Source organism: Dipodomys spectabilis, unplaced genomic scaffold (genome assembly GCF_019054845.1).
Source record: "Dipodomys spectabilis isolate Male_0828 unplaced genomic scaffold, ASM1905484v1 ptg000215l, whole genome shotgun sequence".
NCBI classification, from domain to species: Eukaryota; Metazoa; Chordata; class Mammalia; order Rodentia; family Heteromyidae; genus Dipodomys; species Dipodomys spectabilis.
In genome coordinates this window covers 5,859,730-5,877,118 of record NW_024870892.1, presented here as the reverse complement: position 1 = coordinate 5,877,118, position 17,389 = coordinate 5,859,730, and the positions used below count along the sequence as shown (strand labels likewise).

The 17,389-nt window shown below is 42.3% G+C and overlaps 1 protein-coding gene across 1 annotated transcript in view; it reads right to left on the bottom strand.

The window, feature by feature from the left end:
- Positions 1–17,389, bottom strand: part of Myo16 (myosin XVI) — a 269,234-nt gene that overhangs the window by 84,090 nt on the left and 167,755 nt on the right. Inside the window, exons 24-26 of the mRNA XM_042697004.1 lie at positions 14,822–14,997; positions 12,425–12,505; positions 11,910–12,115 (exon numbers count right to left, since the gene is read on the bottom strand). Of these exons, the coding sequence (XP_042552938.1) occupies positions 11,910–12,115; positions 12,425–12,505; positions 14,822–14,997 (463 nt within the window). The remainder of the gene's footprint in view (positions 1–11,909; positions 12,116–12,424; positions 12,506–14,821; positions 14,998–17,389) is intronic.

The following is a 17,389-nucleotide window of genomic DNA, read 5'->3' as shown; positions in this document are numbered from 1 at the left end:
CTGACACAGACTATGGACCCTGGGAGAGGAAGGAGGGGCACTGGCTGTGCATGGAACATGCAGAGTCGGTGGGAAGTCTCTGTCTGTGTCTTTCGTGTCTGGCTTATTTGGCTTAGCATGGTGCTGCTTCGTTCCATCCGTTTATTTGCAAATGACAACTTCATCCTCCTTGTGGCTCAATAAACAGAATATTATCCACCTACATATTATACCGTATGTATTATTCATATATATGTATGCATCACATTTTCTTTATCCATTCATCTTTTGGTGACAGCTAGGTCAATTCCATAACTTGATTATTGTGACTAGTCCTTCAGCTCGATTTTGCTGAGTCTCCAACAAATCTAACAACTCATCTACAAAAATAAGTAAAGCTAAGTTATAAAATGTAAGTGAAATAATATGAGATCCACACATCAGAGAATCAATGTGTGCCCACAAACTCATAATAAAAGAAAACTATCTGGGTTCTTCCCAGAAGCCCTCCTTCCTCCTGGTCCCACCATGGGTTTCCTGACCCCAGGCTCCCCTTCCTGTCCTCCAGTCTGATCAACTGAGGCTCACTACCCCGCCCTACCTCTGGGCACTCACTCTGGCTATATCTGGGCCATGTTGCTCTCAGGGGAAGGAAGTCTTGGGCTTTCTGCAGCAGACTGCCTGAGATGAGGCTCCAGAGAGAGGCAAGGAAATAATGAACGCCATGTTCCCACACATTCTGCCCCTTGAGCCAGAAGCTAAGTTTTCCCAGGGAGCTTTTCCTGGTTGTATAAATACATGCTTCCAGATTTCCCACTGTCTGGGCCCCAGGTCAGGGGTGGGGGGGGTAGGGGGGGTTAAGGGGGTGGTAATTGGTGAACTCATCAGCTCCTCATTATCTAATGAAATGTCAGAAAGTCTCACCAAGTACTTAGGTGGCCATAGAAGGTTTTACATTGCAAATCCAATGTCTACCTACTGACTTGGGAAGGCTGAACTGAGTGAGGCTAAAGAGCTGACACCAGTGATCTATCTTTAAATATTCATTTGAGGAAAAAGACAATAGAGATCATAACATAAACACCGTTTCTATAAATAAATATATCAATACAATTGTAGTAAGAATGGCAAAGAAAACACATAACTATCAATATCAGGATCAGAAGACAGAATGCCACACTATAAAGGAATCCTTTGGATAGCTCCAATAAATTCAACACACTTCAGATAGAGTAGACCAGCTCCTCGAAACTCACAAATAGATAAAGAAATAACTAGTGTCTGTGTGTCTTCAGAATATATCAAAACCTAAAAAAATCAACTCCATATAATATTGGAAAGGTATTGAGACAAAAGGTTCACAGAGAAGATAAACGTGGGATGAACAAACTGACGGAGAAGGAAGGCTGGGCAAGTTAAGGTTTCTGGGTCAGCACACACAGGAAGTGCTGGGGGAGGGGTCATCTGTGTGGTGATGCTGATGAACTCATGACCCGAAACACAAAAGTTTCTGGTGCTGGATGTTGAAAAGAAGTAGATTTCCTCTTACCAGAGTGTAATAAGTGGTTTATTGGGAGCACTGATCAAAGCATGATCAAAGATGAAGAGTCAACATGTAAAAGTGTGTAACTTAGTTCTGAACTATTCAAGTGTAGGAAGGTAATTATGGTACTGAATTTTGGTCCTGAAAAATGAAGTATATTAGAGGCAGAAAATGGATTACTTTGTATGCATTCTTCCTCCAAATATAGGCCCAGTAGGTTTTTGAATTACCTACATAATGACTTCATTTTAAATGCCTCTGGTAACGGCATAAAGTCAATCTTGAAGTGAAATGTAAGTCATCATTAAGGAAAAAATGTGTAGGCATAATTTTCATTTTGCATTCTGTTTTTAGCTTATCATTATTGCATTAACTCGGATCATGGAATTTAAGGGAATGGCATGGAGTCCTGCGCTTTCTCCATCTGTCTTGTTAACGTTCCTCCTCTATATGTTATTCTCTAAACTGCTTGCCTGTATCCTTTTAAGCACAAGAAGGGAGCAAATTCTGCTTTAATCCACTGGTAGGGACCACTCACTGTTCAGGCTGCAATTTAGTCAGCTGAGACTAAGAAAAACACAAACATGGAAAGGTTGATGTGGAGACAAGAATGTAACTTGTGCATATACAATTTTGGACTTTCAACTTAGAGGGACAAGATAATCAGATAAGGGATTTTAGATCCCTTGGAGATGAATATCTCTGCATTTTGATTTATAAGGCATATTAATCTTTGAACTTTGATTTCTCAGTGATAACGTAAAAATCAGAGAAGATTTATAGGCACATTGGCACTACCAGATTTTATTCTTAAAATTGCTTTTTTTTTCATCTGAACATTTTCTTTCTTTTTCCGGTTGGAGAAGCCCTGAGGAACTATTTTGGACCATGTATCAGGGCAAGCTTTGGGGTGGAAGCAGAATGCATTTACATCCTGAACACCGACTGGATTTGAGATAGATACAGGAAGGGATTGACCATCAGGAATGAGGGTATAAAATCAGTATTGCTTCTCTTAGTTTCCAGGAGGACTCCAAGTGAAGCCATTGGAACAGCCTGAGGATGGAGGATGAAATGTTCTGGAAGACTGAGGATACAGCAGTTGGAACAGCCTGAGGGTGGAAGATGGAATGTTCTGGAAGGCTGAGAATACTGCCTACTGTACAGGCACACCCCAGTTCTTTATGGGCTCCCTGGATGAGCCTTGTGATCCTGGAAAAGGAATCGCTGTGGAGGATGGAAACAGAAGTCTTCTCTAGCACCTTTATCTCCCTACAGAACAATCTATTAAGCTGCCCCCCTGTCCTTCCCATTTGCCAAGGGAAAGTAACAGGATGGCCCAATTCAATAACTGATTTTGGGAGGAGAAGACACTCACAATTTCCCTAACTGCTTATGAACATACTTCTTGTAAACAAATGGCTGGTTTCTCCTATTTCTCCAAATTCAAAATTCAGAATTCTGGGATTAAACTCCTTTATGGCTCCTTACCGTTGTATCAAAATATAATGCAACCATCAAGATGTTAAATTCAGGTAGCACACACTAGGGTACCGTTTTCCCGGAATGGGAACACTCTCTCTGCTTTCCTCTACATCCCGTGACTGTTCAGGGGATTATACATTCACTTTAAATCATGTGGATTCGTCACTTTGGGGGGAGTACTTGTTTTCCGTGTTTGTTACAACATCATTTGAGGTGTGAGCTTTTATTCTGCACAGACTTTAAATGAAAAGGTGCAGTTCTCCATTTGTAAATGTGCTTCTGCCGCCGGGGTGAGGTTGTACCCTGTTGGGCGGGGAGCCGGGGACTGCCTGCCCCTCCTGCCAGCATCCTAGCAAAGACACTCCGGATAAAGAGTGCTGCTGAATGTTAGAACTCCCCACAGAGTTCTTCTCCTCTCTGGTGTCTCAGTGGCTCTGTGCTCACAACTGGGCAACTGCCTGTGAACGCTAATGACACGCTGGCACAAGGAATAGCACAGAGAGAAGCTGGAGAGAGCAACTACTTTAGGCAGGGACCAGGCTTTTGCCCCATAGTAACTAGGAATGCCTTGAGGGATGCCAGGTGAAACTCTGAGCCAGGACTCAACACCACCGAGTCACAGTTTTCTGAGCTGTAAACCAGAACACAGGGACAGACAGATCCACGGGTGTGTTCAGGTAACACACCTGTGAAAAGCTGAGCACAGTGCCCAGTGCCTAATGAAAACTGAGGAATGTGACTTAAGGGCGAAGTCAATCAAAGACATTCTTAATAATGTAATAACCACTGTTTATGAGGACAGACAAGACCTTGAAGAGTTCCTGTGAGGAATAGAATAATGATGGTGAAATACAGAGCTCTTCCACCACGGAAACGTGATTGTACCCATGATGGTGGCCATGAGCCAATCGTGGTTCCTAAGTCATACTGGCTTTTCGACTCAGAAAAATGCTTGTTCAAAATCAGCATGAATGAATAAGTAATGAAGAAATGAGTGATAGACGAATGAGTGCTGTCATTGGGGATCCTAAAACCTGAAAGAAGAAATTAGGAACTTAGCCAGATTATAAAAGCAAGCATCTAAGTCATCTACCATTATCAGTCCCCACTCCCCAGATCTCCCCAAGGAGGAAAACAGAACTGTACCAAGAAGTAACGAAGCTAGGTATGGTGGCTCATGCCTGTAATCCTAGCCATTCAGAAGGCATAGGTAGGAGGAAGATCATGGTCTGGGTTGGCTTGGGCAAAAACATAAGATCCTACTTGCAAAATAACTAAAACAGAAAGGGCTGAGGAAATGGCTGAAGTGTTAAGTGAATGCTAGAGCATCTGCAGCTGCCTGCACTGCCCACTATGTAAGGACCAAGTTGAACAGCTGTCAGAGATCACTGGTGTGCAGGTAGCTCTACCATCATTACTACTTCCTTCTTTATAGACAAATGTTGCAGTTTCTTGAAGTGGATTATGGGGGGATTTGATCTAAAATCCACTAAGTAGTATAACAAATTATAAATAGAGATTTAATTATGTTAAAGTTGAAATGACATCTAGACTCTATCTTGTAAGCTTCTCTCATATTTATTTCATTGAAAAACTGCAGGACTGGTGTTCATGGTTTTTTTCTTCCGAAACTTCATGCAACTATTTCCAACCAACCCAGCTCTACAGAACACACTTCATAGAGTGGATTTGGTTAGATTTGGCAAAATTGCCTTGAAGAAAATTTGCTTGCCAATTAAAGCTTTCAGAAGATTTATTATCTCCTGACCTTATAAATTCCCATTTCTTTTTTTTTTGGGGGGGGGGGGCGGAGTCCAGTCGTGGGGCCTGAACTCAGGGCCTGGGCGCCGTCCCTCAGCTCTTCAGCTCAAGGCTAGCGCTCTACCACTTGAGCCACAGCAACACTTCCCGCTGTTTTCTTTTTACTTATGTGGTGCTGAGGAATCAAACCCAGGGCCTCATGCATGCAAGGCAAGCGCTCTACCACTGAGCCACCTTCCCAGCCCCTCCCATTTCTTTTAAGGATGTATTGACAGAGGCTGGCATTTCCCCCCTGGACCAGGGAAACTTCCAGAACATTGCAGCACAAGTTCTGCCTCTGGTGGGTGCCTGCCTTGTTGGGCATTTGTTGCCTGTGAGTTTAATTCAATCCAGTCAAGCACATCTTCTTTCACCCCACCCCATCCCCCACCCCCAGTCCCACACCTATGCTCTCTCACTGTGTGACCTTCCAGCACGTGATGTGTCAATCAAACAAACAGATTCAGACTGCTTCTGAGTGGGATTCCATCCAGCATCAATCTCAAACCACACTTGGATCCCACCCAGACCAAGCTTAACATCAAACACCTCAGTGCATTTCCTAGAGAAGTTCTTCTGCCTTTTCCAGACACATTCACCTTATTAAATAGTGAACTCTGTCAGCAATACCATCCTGGTCTCCCGGTCACTGTGACCAGGGCCTTAGGTGAACTGTGACTGTGTTCTGCAGGGAGGGCCACCATGGTTTTGTGGAAGACTTAAATGGTTTCCTTCTGATCCTGGAGATATGCAAAGAAGAAAGGAAGAGAGAAGGAATAGGAAGAAGAGAAGAAAGGAGAATAGGAATGATACAAAGGCAATGGGAAAATAAAAGAAAAGGAGAGAAAGAAAGGGAAGAGAAGGAAGGTAAAGGAGAAGGGAAGAGGAAAAAGAAAAAGGAAGGGAATGGGGTGGAAGGGAAGGGGAGGGAGGGGAGGAGAGGAGAGGAGAGGAGAGGGGAGGGGAGAAGAGGGTTGATACATATAGCTAAAAGCTGGCACCTTCTGGACTAGTCCACTGACAGAAAGTATGGAGAATAATGCCATCTTCATGATAAAAATTAAAGAGATCAATGGGAACATGGCTGGGTCCAGAAAACACTCTTGAAGCCATTTCTGTGGTATGATCTCATACGATTCATTCCTTTGATTCTACAAAAAACATCATGGCAGTATTAGTCTTAACTACACTTCCTGGAGAGATGTAACAGCATCGAGCTGTCTGTCCAAGCCTGGATGTATAAGCGCTGTATGGCTCCTAATTGCTCCACAGCCTTCCCTGAAGAAGACACAGTAGCTTGTTACAAAGCTGCACAGTCAGTTGCTTTCTTCCTACTCCATAGACCTGGGCTAGGACCAGCAGAATGCAAGGAGAACCTGCTGGGCCACTTCTGTTCTAATGTCCCTTCTCCTGCCTTGGGACCCTGAACCAGGGCCAGAAGTCTCCCTCTGCTGGAGAGGGGTCACATGGGCTGCTGTGTGAGTAAAAGAAGCTATACATTCTGGCCAGGCAGGCCTTAGCCCATACCAACCATGACTGTAAGAGAGGTCCTCAGGTAAGAACAGCCCCATGTATCCCAGTGAAACCCCAGAACTTGGAGGAATAATAAACTTCTAAAATCATATATAACATATAAATAATACCTCATGCCTCTAGGTTTAAGGACATTCTGACAGTCACAGATAATTGGGCCCAGAGTGTATTCATTTCCCCTTCTTGGGTACTTGGAGAGCCACCACCCAGCCCTGCCCATGTTGATCACGGTAAAGTGGCTGCTGTGGAACCTGAGGGAGCCACAGCCCGCCCCTCCCCCCAGCTTACAGGCATTCTGTCATTTCTTTATTCTCTCTGTCTCAGCAACGATACTTCATAGATCCAGGCTGGTCCTTATACCTGGATGTCATTATGAAATCAAGACTGAGATTCCAGCTGATTTCAGTTTAGGGGTGCGACTTCTGAACCTCAGAAAAGTGCAATAGGGAGAGAAACAAGACTTGACTCTCTTGAGCTATGCACCAGGGACTTTTGTTCTACAGGGTATATTTGAGAGGGCTGGCTTGCAGCCTGGCCTCTGCAGAGGACCCCAGGAGCTGAGGAATCCGACCGGGGCATGGGGAACATCTCTGCCATAGGTGCACACTGGACTCTGCCACCCAGACCTCCAGGTCTGGATCCAGAGACACAAGGGCAGCAGCCTCTGCTGACATGAGGCATGGACTCTGGTCCCCTTGGGCAGAGATGAGCCACTTATTTCTGGTCAAGGACTAAAGATTTTAGACTTCACATGCTGAAAGGCAGCACTGGGCATTTTATGTGGGTACTTCCAAAACCTTCTTCTTGCCTGCACATAAGAAAACAGGAAGCAGGTTTGCCTGGGGGGTGGCTTAGGAACTTGGAAAAGACACACATGCAGAAGACATGATAACACCACACGGACAAAGCCTCAAGGTTTCTGAAACTACAGCATACGGGCAGATGAGCCATATTTCCTTCCATGAGCAGCAAAATACCATGAAAGCAGTTCCAAAGCTGCCCAAACATAACTTGTCCAGCTTTGGTACTGAGTGACATCTACATACATGGACACAAAGGGCTATTCTAGATGTCTTTGGTGATTGTGACAAAAATGCCATGGACTGAGCAACTTAAACTACAGAATTTGTTTCCCTCACTTCTGGAGGTTGGAAAGGCCAAGAGCATAGTGCTGACAATGGCATTCCTGTTTCCTCTTCCCGGAAAAAAGGAGGTGGGACCAGGGGAGGCAGAGACAGACCTGAGGGGGTGGGGGGTGGGGGTGGGGAGGACAGTGGCCTCAATCTCCAGTGCAGTTACCTAGAAGTGAGGCTTCAACATGAACCGGGGGACAGGGTTCCCCCATGGTCACTGATTCCAACCATGCACCACAGTTCACACAGTGTAATTTGGTCCCACTGATTCTTTCGCTGTTCCACCTGGTGAACAGTGTCCAAGCTAGTGCTTGTCCTGGGAGACAGGTCCATGATCTTTCCCACCTTGTTCTAAGCTGCAGTTTTCCTGGAGACCCCAGCCACAGCCATCCTAATGTCTTGTACAAGCTCCTTAGAGCTGGAGCCTCTGGGGAACTGCGCTTATCCTGGCTTGGGTAATGGCAGAGAGGGATGGGGCCGTCAGAAGGGCAGGACACCTAGGCACAGGTTCAGAGCCTTGCAGCGCCCCCAACACTCCCAGGAAAGGTTATTTCTCCATTCATCAGTGTGTCCACGTGATGATTTCCACAATAACAAAGGCTGCTCCAATGAGCAGCTGCCTGATTCCAAACCACAAAACCAGTCACCACACTCCTTTCTCTTCTCTCATGGTAACCACACTCCCTTCTGCATACTTACAGTCATTTATTTCTCCTGGTTTTTATTCTTTAGCCATTAAGACAAGGTGATAGGATTAAAATAGAAATATTTTGCCTCCGACTTTAACCAGAGGGATATGAAGAGTTTCACATTGCATCGGAATGAAATTTGGGCAGCCAAATTTTTCTATTAAACCTGACCTCTAAGCTTTGCTTTTATAAAGATGTCTCCCGGTCCGGAGGTATTTCAAAATACAAATAAGCTTCTGAATATAAAGTCAAGTATTAAATTAGGTCATTTGTTGATGCAGGGGTAGTTTGCATTTTATTCAGGTACTACAGAAACTGACAATCTGTATGGATTAATGTTTCTGCAATATTATTCCAGACTGGAATTATGTTACCATCATAATGTTTCTCACGGTGACAAATTTCCAATGAAAATAAATTGATAAGCTGATGTGCCATTTGAAACAAAGATAGGAAGAAACTACATCTCCTTTTAAAGAAAGAAAGCAAAGCAAGGATGTACTCAACAGTACCATTTCCCACCTCAGCTCCTCATTCTCTTTAACCCAATGTCCATTGGCATATATGTCTGTCTTTCCTGTCATGTGGAAATATTTAAGTTGAACAGTCATTAATCTTCAGCAGCTAATTCCTTCTGAAGTCAGTTATTTAGAGTGTATGATAAGACATTGTCACCCCTATTTAAAAATAGCATAGATAGAAAGAATTGTACTTAGTTGCAAAAGAAAATAATTATATATGTATACATATATATATAAAATTCTAATTGAGGTTGGCCCTTATGGAGTTAAACATACACAGGATAAAAGGTAAAGATAAAATTATAAAATATCACACATACACAAGTTATGATCCCTACACTATTTTGGAGATGAGCAGTTCAGATTACTGCCTGTTGAAATAGCAGTTAGGAAAAGCTATGCAGTTACCAAACCACCTTTGAATCATTCAGTGATGTTGTTTTCACTGGTAAACACCTGGGAGCCTTTAGTGCGGAGTCTCTCTGATGACAAGATCCCAAGATGCTCTGATAAAAGCAACAAAAGATGACTAAAGAGCACTAAAAACTTTACCAAAAAGACCCCACTAAAATATTGATTGAGATGAATCCTATTTCACTCTACCATAGAAATCCACATAGAGTTCCTCTCAAACTTCCATGAAAGCTCACTTTGGAATCTTAACAAGTTAGCCTTACTTGAATTCAGTAAATCTAGGGTGGCCTAGGACATCTTGCATTACCACAAAAGCACTTTTAGAACACAGAGGCACTGGAACATTCTCAACTCTTGGCGAGAAGATACTAAACAAAATCATAGTCCCCAAATGTCAATATGGAGTTGGCCAAGTGTTTGCCATGTGCCCATATAATCAATCCCTGGAAGCTTGTTAGAAATGCTAATGATAACATAAGCCTTCCTTAAAGCTACTGAATCTGGTAGAATGTGTATTCAGGATTCCTGTGTGAGAATGGTGTTCGAGACTGCTAGTCTTGGCAAGGTTGTCTGTCCCACACCGTAATTCACCAAGGCCTGTGACTGCTCCCCACTCAGAGCATACGCTGCTGGCAGTGAGCTATCACCACCCTGAGCCCAAGGAACTTGTCTTCACTGTTCTTCACTGACTGGTGGATGGAGATGCAAGCCAGTACACCCACCAACTTCACACCTGGTTGAGGTTCTGATGGGAACTCATTCACCCAAGATACCTTGTACCTCATATAGTGGGAATACTGTCTCCTAATGGGCAAACCGTCATGCATGAGAAGTCTGTGTTCATTAGTGAGCCAGACACTCCTAGATTTCTATCCAGGAAACAGAAAGAGGCAGATCAGAAGAGAAGCAGTGCTAACCAAAGGCTACTCAGGGTACAATAATCAATGGTTTGCTGCACTGTTCCTATCCAAAATGCCCACAGCAGTCATCGTTACACTCAGACTTAAAATTAGTTTCTTTATAGATACATTGACTTTACAGTTATTTCCTGGAAATTGTTCTCACTTATAAGTATCATTTAAGGTTTAAACAGAAATATCAATATACATTCTGTAGATTAAACACATTCATTCTCCAGGAGGTTAAGTTTATCTTCTACCTTTGAAGATGCTCTCATCATTTTTTTAAAATGAGTGGCTCTAGCAGAACTCATAGGATGTTTGTTCTTTCTTTGTGATGTTTATGTTTACTGAGATGAACAATAAACAAATGTTACTATTTTTTCCAGAAAAAAATGATAAAAACTGAACAAAGAATTTTAGTCAAGTGTTGAAATATTATAGAATTCGTTCTGACTACAAGTTTTCACATTTCCTCTTTGGTTGAGTTTGGTTTTCTTCGGTAGCTTCCTCAAGGTGAACTGGTCCACAAAAATGTTTAAATCTTCCTTAGGTCCATGGTTTAACCACAGGTGCTAGATTTCCCCCTCACAACCCTGATCTCGCTTTACATCAGTGTTGCTTTTAAATCTCATTTTTTCATAGGTTTATTAAGTCTATTCTGGCTTTCTTTTTGCCCATCCTTTTTTATTTATGAAATGCCTAAAATAGATATTATTGTTGTTGTTATTATTAATCATTATTATTATTTTCTCCAAGATTAACACTAGCTTCACTAGCTTCTCTGACTCCAGAGTGCATCTCCTGTGTCTGTCACTCTGCTCACTGAACCACCAATGGTGAGAGAGGCCTTTCTTTGCCTGTATTCCATTTGTCTGTCTACAAGGAGCGAACAGCCATAGCAAAGAATTCCACAGAAGCCTTGAGTAGTGTTTGCGAGCACATATTTTCAAACTTAGTTAATATTCCTGGATTCATTCTTTAAAATGGGTTCATTGATACCGATTTAAAGTCAGACTAAGGGTTCTTATGAAAAAAAAAACATACAAACAAAGACACAGACTGATAGGTGGATTCTGCATGGTGGGAGGTGGTGGGCAGGCCTTGAGGATGCTAAAACAAGTCTCTGTGGGAGTAGATCTGCTGGCCAGAGACCCACCCACACCAAATTAGAGCCTCTTGGTAACCAGCTCCCCTGCCCACCGCCCCCCCCCCCCCCGGCCCCAGAGTCCTTCTGAGCTGAGTTTACCTAAGAGTAGATGACAAACTTCTTCTCCGTGGGCCAGATAACAAATACGGCGCAAATATGTTCACACTGTGTACCCGGACACCATTGTGGGGAAGAAGTGGCCATGAATGGTACACAAACAATACTCACTGTCATGTCACAACAAAATTGTAGCTACAGATCAAACGTGAATCTGTGACCTAAACTGTGTTGTCTTCATAGATATAAGAAGGAAATAACCACATAGATGCTTTTTTTTCTTTTAAGTAACAGATATCTCATAAACACTATGTCTTGTAATTTTCTTATTGTATTTTTAAGGTGTTGTACAAAGGGGTTCAATTCTGTCATTTTTATGAACTTTTAAGTCCAAATATAGCCACACATTTAAGGGAATATGAACACATTTTGTAATGGTGGCACATGCCCGTGATCCTGGCCATGACAGGAAGTCGGAAGAGGAGGACTGCAGTTCAGGTCTGCCAGACTTCAAAAAAAAAAAAAAAAAAGAGACTCTACCTCAAATCAATAATAGGGCATAAGAAGTGGAGGTGTAAGTCTTTGCTCTAGCAAACACGCAGCCCTGAGTTCAAACTTCATTACTACCAAAGCTCCTGCTGCCATGGTGTGGGCACTGCATCCACAGAGAGCTCAACCAGGGCGCCGACTGACTGTGGTGGCTTACCTTGCCAGGAAGTTGGAGAAAGACAGGCGGGCAGGAAACCCATGGCGGAAGACCTTCACCACCTCCAAAACTCCGATGTACTGCAATTGGGCAGAGACGTAGAAGGGGTCAAAGGTGTCTGGAAGCTGGGAGCTGTTGGGCTTGATGCAGTGGACAAAGTGTAGACCGCCCTGCTGCAGCTTCCCCGTGATCTCATCCAGCGACTTCTGTGAGGAAGGAAAGGCAGCTGATGCTCTGCAGGAGACATGGACAGAAGGCAGAGCCTGGGGGACAGAGAGAGAGCACGGGGGATAGAGAGAGATCACAGCACAGGGGACAGAGAGCAGCTACAGCACAGACCTCTGCCTTCCGTGCAAGGCTCTGCTGTGTGACTTATTTAATCACACAGAGTACACATGTGCTTGCTTTCTCTGAGACTACTTAAATTGTCAAAAACCAGAAAAAGTCTGTGCACACCTTCTACTGTTTATATAAACACATTGAGTCTCTGAATCTGAAAGAAGGACATCACTAACCCTGAGTTGTGATGCTCTGGTGACTGGGTCTCTTCGTTCTAGTCTTTGGAGGAATGTAGAAGTTCCTTTCTTTTTTAATAACTGGAAAGAGAGAGAGAGAGAGAGAGAGAGAGAGAGAGAGAGAGAGAGAGAGAGATTTATTTTGCACAATTCAAGTTTGAGGGAGTAAATAGGAATGAAGCTTCATATTCATTTAATTCTATTTACAGGCTAATGTATAACACATAGACTAAAAACCAGCACCAAATGATGCTTTCTGCAAAGCTACTGTAAGTGGAGGAGTCAGGCTATTGCAGGGAAAGCAATGACCTTCCTGCTGACCTTCAAGGGCAAGGGAGAACCTACAGCAGATCTACAATTCTATGTGCATTCTTATTTGAGAATAAACATAGATCCTGATTTGACTGTTCCACAAAACTCTCTGTGGGAGCCTAGCTTTATGATCAACTGTTAATAAACTGTATTTATCTCAAAGTGCAGCTTCCCCTAGGGAAAAAGGGGATGATTTTATGTTATAGAGATGATGTCCTAACAATTGGTAATTTGTTCCTTACATGCAGCAGTAGCATGAATGTATGGCTGGACACTTTCTTATCCATATTTTTCCCTACTTTTGTTTCTTCTTTTGATTAACTATTAAAATGGGCCAGTGACTACAGTACATATCTGTGAAAAATGACAATAGATGGTTTTCTTCTTAAAAAAATCTATGTAGCAATGTGATAGTGGAGATTTTTAAAAATCAGTGGAAATGAGGCCACTGAGGAAAGAAATGGAGGCTAGAAGGTAATTCATTAAATCCCTCCAGGGGTTAAAAGAAACCTTAGCCACAATGATTTGTTGTATTTCACAGAAGCATGTAGATGAAGACCAACAAACCCATGGATTGAAAATCATTTCTATTAACACAAAGTGATGTAAGAAGAATGAAGGAAACATCACAATTGCTTTGGGTGCTATGGTAATGGCAATGGCTCATGCCCTTCCACACAGGTGCAGTGGATAACAGGGCTGACAGTTTATGTAAAATGAAGCAACTTGCCCAAGATCAACCTGTTTTCTATAAATGGAATGCCAAAAAGATGAGCAAAATTCTGTCTTCCTGGCCCAGGGCTGGATGTGTAGGAGTGAGGGGAGCTGGAAGAAATGAGGGCAATGAGAAATGGAACACTTAGGGAAGTCATAATAAATAAATCTTCATCCACTGAAATGGAGCACTCCATTTCCTTTCCTGGGTGGAGGCACTGCTGTGAATTATCTCCCTTTTGCAATCCTTTGGGGAAAAGCCTAATGGCAGCCAGGCTCATAATGTTTAATAATTGAGGTTAAAAATCACAGTTTAGATGCGTGTGGTGATTCCTTGTTCTTATTGGCAGGACGGTTGAGGAAGGAACGGCCATCAGTTGCATAAACCCCCAAGGACTATAGCTCTTTCTCATACAGGACAACTGCTCCTATTTTTAATGTAAAATATGCCATTTCTATGCAATGAGATTGAATTCCTGTGATCACACCCCATTTTAGAACTAGTGCATCGAAGGATCCCTGGTTTATGACCCGCTGTCTAAAGTCACGCATGCGTGTGTACACTCAGACACACACACACACACACACACACACCCTTCTAAAACAACATTCATCTTCACTATGCTTTTATTTTTATTAGGAAGCTAAGATATCCTTGAGCCAGCCAACAACTGCATGTCTAATGTGGATTGTCCTAAACACCTTTCCCCTTAGTCTTCTTTTCTGTACCTTTGTAGACACAGGTTGAAACAATGGGGTATATCCCATTGTTTATATTCTTAAGAAACCTGTAACTCTGCATGCATATGTTCTCATTAATCCACGGTAACTCTTATGGAGTTTTTAGACAACCTTTAAGCTGTGTATACAGCCACATTGACATAGAACTAAAGCACTTAAAAATTAGCATCCTGATGAAGAGAAAGTTGAAAGTCTACACATATGCAGCACAAACATGCTACACCTGTAGAACAGTCTGGATGGGAAATGACAGTTTATTGCTTGGATATGCAAATCCTCTGAAGTGATTAAGGAATAGCAAGAAGTAGCCACATTAAGTTTCTGTCACATGACGCCATTGCCCCAGCATTACTTTCCATTCTGCACAATGACAGTGGCAGAGATAAAACAATTAGGGGTCACACAGACAATTAATGAAATCACTACTTTTCTTGCTATTGGATTAATCTTCTGAATTTTTTCTATCTTGTTCTTTCTTTTGGATGTTATATCTAAGATGGGTATTTTTCCTTTAATTATTTCTACTACAGTATCAATTTATTTCCACAGGTATTCAAAATTATGACCCATTTTTTAAAAAAAGAAAATACAGTAAACAAACAGCAAAGTAAGAATCACAAAAACTCCTACCTTACTAAGTTCTAGATAGTTCCTGTTTTCTCCAATAATTGAAGCAGTTGTGATTTTCCTACTGAGCAGGGTGGATTTATGTCCTCGGAATTTAAAGGAAGGGTAGGAAGGTATGAGGGCTCCTGTGTGTGACAGTTTTGACTGGAACAAATGATTGATCACGACATTTTCACTAGCTAGGAAATAAATAAATAAATACGATAAGTGAGGTTCGAGTCGTTAATGGAATATCAAGCTTAATCCTCATGGAAGTGCTTTAACCACTGAAACATTCTGTCCTGAAGGTGTAACTGGTACAGCAGACTGAGGACCTCCCTTTCCTTTTTTCCTGCAGTTGCTGTGTCCTAACTTGTCCTGGGCCAGGAGTCCTGACCTACTATCTCTATCCAAATTATCAGCCCTTTGCTTTCTAACTGAAAAAAAAAAAACCTGAAAAAAAAATCCTCAGTCTTACCTGCTCCAAACCAAGGGGCTTTCATGCTCTTGACTGAGTTTTCCAGGCTTATGGTTTTGTCAGCATCTTCCCATCCCAGCACAAGGACTATCTAGGCTCTACTCTGTTATTTAAATACCCAAAGAAGACTGCCTCACTTGATTTCACCTGTTATTAGGGAACAGAGGGTGAGGAAAGATCCCTTTCTTCTGACTCAGTTAAGCTGCAAAAGGAAGAGCAAACTGATAGATTTGAGATGTTAAGTTAGATACATCTTATAGCTCAGGATTCTGATTTCTTGCATTTCTTGTCAGGGAGAAACTACAGCTTAGATGACTGAGTGGGTTTTAGAGTAGACATTTGACTAGCATGGGGAAAGCAATGCATAGAAGAGTGGACGGAACAGTTATGCACTGCTCAAATCTGTGCAGACATAGTGCTGAGCCTCAGTTTCTTTATAGTAAGATTACAATGATAGAACCTACAAAGATGGAGCAGGACTAAGTCCTCCCGACAGGAAGGAGCCATCACCAGATCCTTACTACAGGTGAAGAAATGGCATAGAGAACAGATTCCCTCACACATAAAAGGACAAATTCGGCCATCTTCTTATCCCTTCTAACTTAGTAAAGGAATTCCTGGTGAAGAACAGTTTTATGCTTTGTTTACCACAGATCATTCCTCATGGCATGATAGACACCTTGATAAGGAAAGCATCCCTTACTGAAACCTATAGTCATGGGCCTGGCATTTTCTGCCTTATGGCTCAATAATCTCAGGTGTTTCAACATAGAACCAGCTATGCAAAATAAAAATGGTAAAAGACTCAACAATTGTTAATATTCATGACAGTAAATACCAAATACTCTCATTGTGCTGACTAGAAGGAAGCCTAAATTTTGACTCTCCTTCCTTATTTCCAAGTCCGCAGTTCTAATTTCCAATCTCAGGCACAAATGTAGGATTTGCTTTGTGCTTTCATGGGCTGTCTCTCCAGTTAGTAGGCCTTCACTTGATTAGCTATCTCAGAGACACAGCCCTGTTTGTAGGGAATCTACAACCATTTCCTCTATCTTTCTCAGCTGAGGGCTTTCTGACGATATGAAGATGGACTTGGATGCTATTATTTGTCCCTCATACTTGCTTGAAGTTATCCTTTCTGTGTCATCAAAATATTCTGCAGATTCATAAAGCATGATCATGGCTATGCACTGTTGTGTCTATGACAGCACAGGTGAGCCATACGACCAGTCCAGGCTACATACAGCCTTCAGTGTGTGTTTGTAAATACATGTCCATGGCATAGTTACAGCTCTCCCCCTCCATACAGCAGCAGTGAGTGAAGACATTCACTCTCCATTCACCACCCCTGAACAGCCAGAGAAGGGCGTGCTGTGAATGCTCTTCTCTTATTTAGAATAAAACACTATTTTGTGCTCTTCTAGCACTGGCCGGCAAGTGGACACAAAAGAGAGACTTGAAGAGATAGGCACTCTAATAAGAGCAGCAAAACTATTATAGCATCAGTCACTGTATTCTAATTCTAAATGCATCAACATATTCTATCACCAGGAAACACAAAAATAAAGAAAAAGGCACGGTGCCAGTTTCTAAATCATGCTCTATGTTAGATCTTCGTACAAGGTAAGGCCAAAAGAGAAAGCTATTAAGAGTGAAAGTTGAAATGACTGATAAATGGAAGGAAGGTATTTCTAAAGACAATGAATAGAATCAGTTATTTAGATTTTCTTTCTTGGTGATATTAGCCTGTCAGTGTTGTCAAGCATAGACTCAGTCAAGAAAACTCATAATGCAAAGACTCAGCCGAGAGAACTCATAATGCCCACAAGTATAAGAGCCAAGCGGACAAACACCTGTGACTAAGTGCGCAGCTGTGCAGCTGTGATGTGTGGCAGACGTTCTTCACTCAGAAGTGACACATACACCTGGCTCCAACTCAAAGGCAGCTCACTAGTTCCTGAAAGGCAACTGTTCTAAGCTCCTTAGTTCAGCAAAGATAAATGGCTTTAGCTCATGAAGTAACTTAAAGCACAAAAGAAGAAATGTTTTAATTCAAATAGCTCTTACAATATGAATCACTGCACAACTACTAAGAAAATAATTACTAGAAGAGA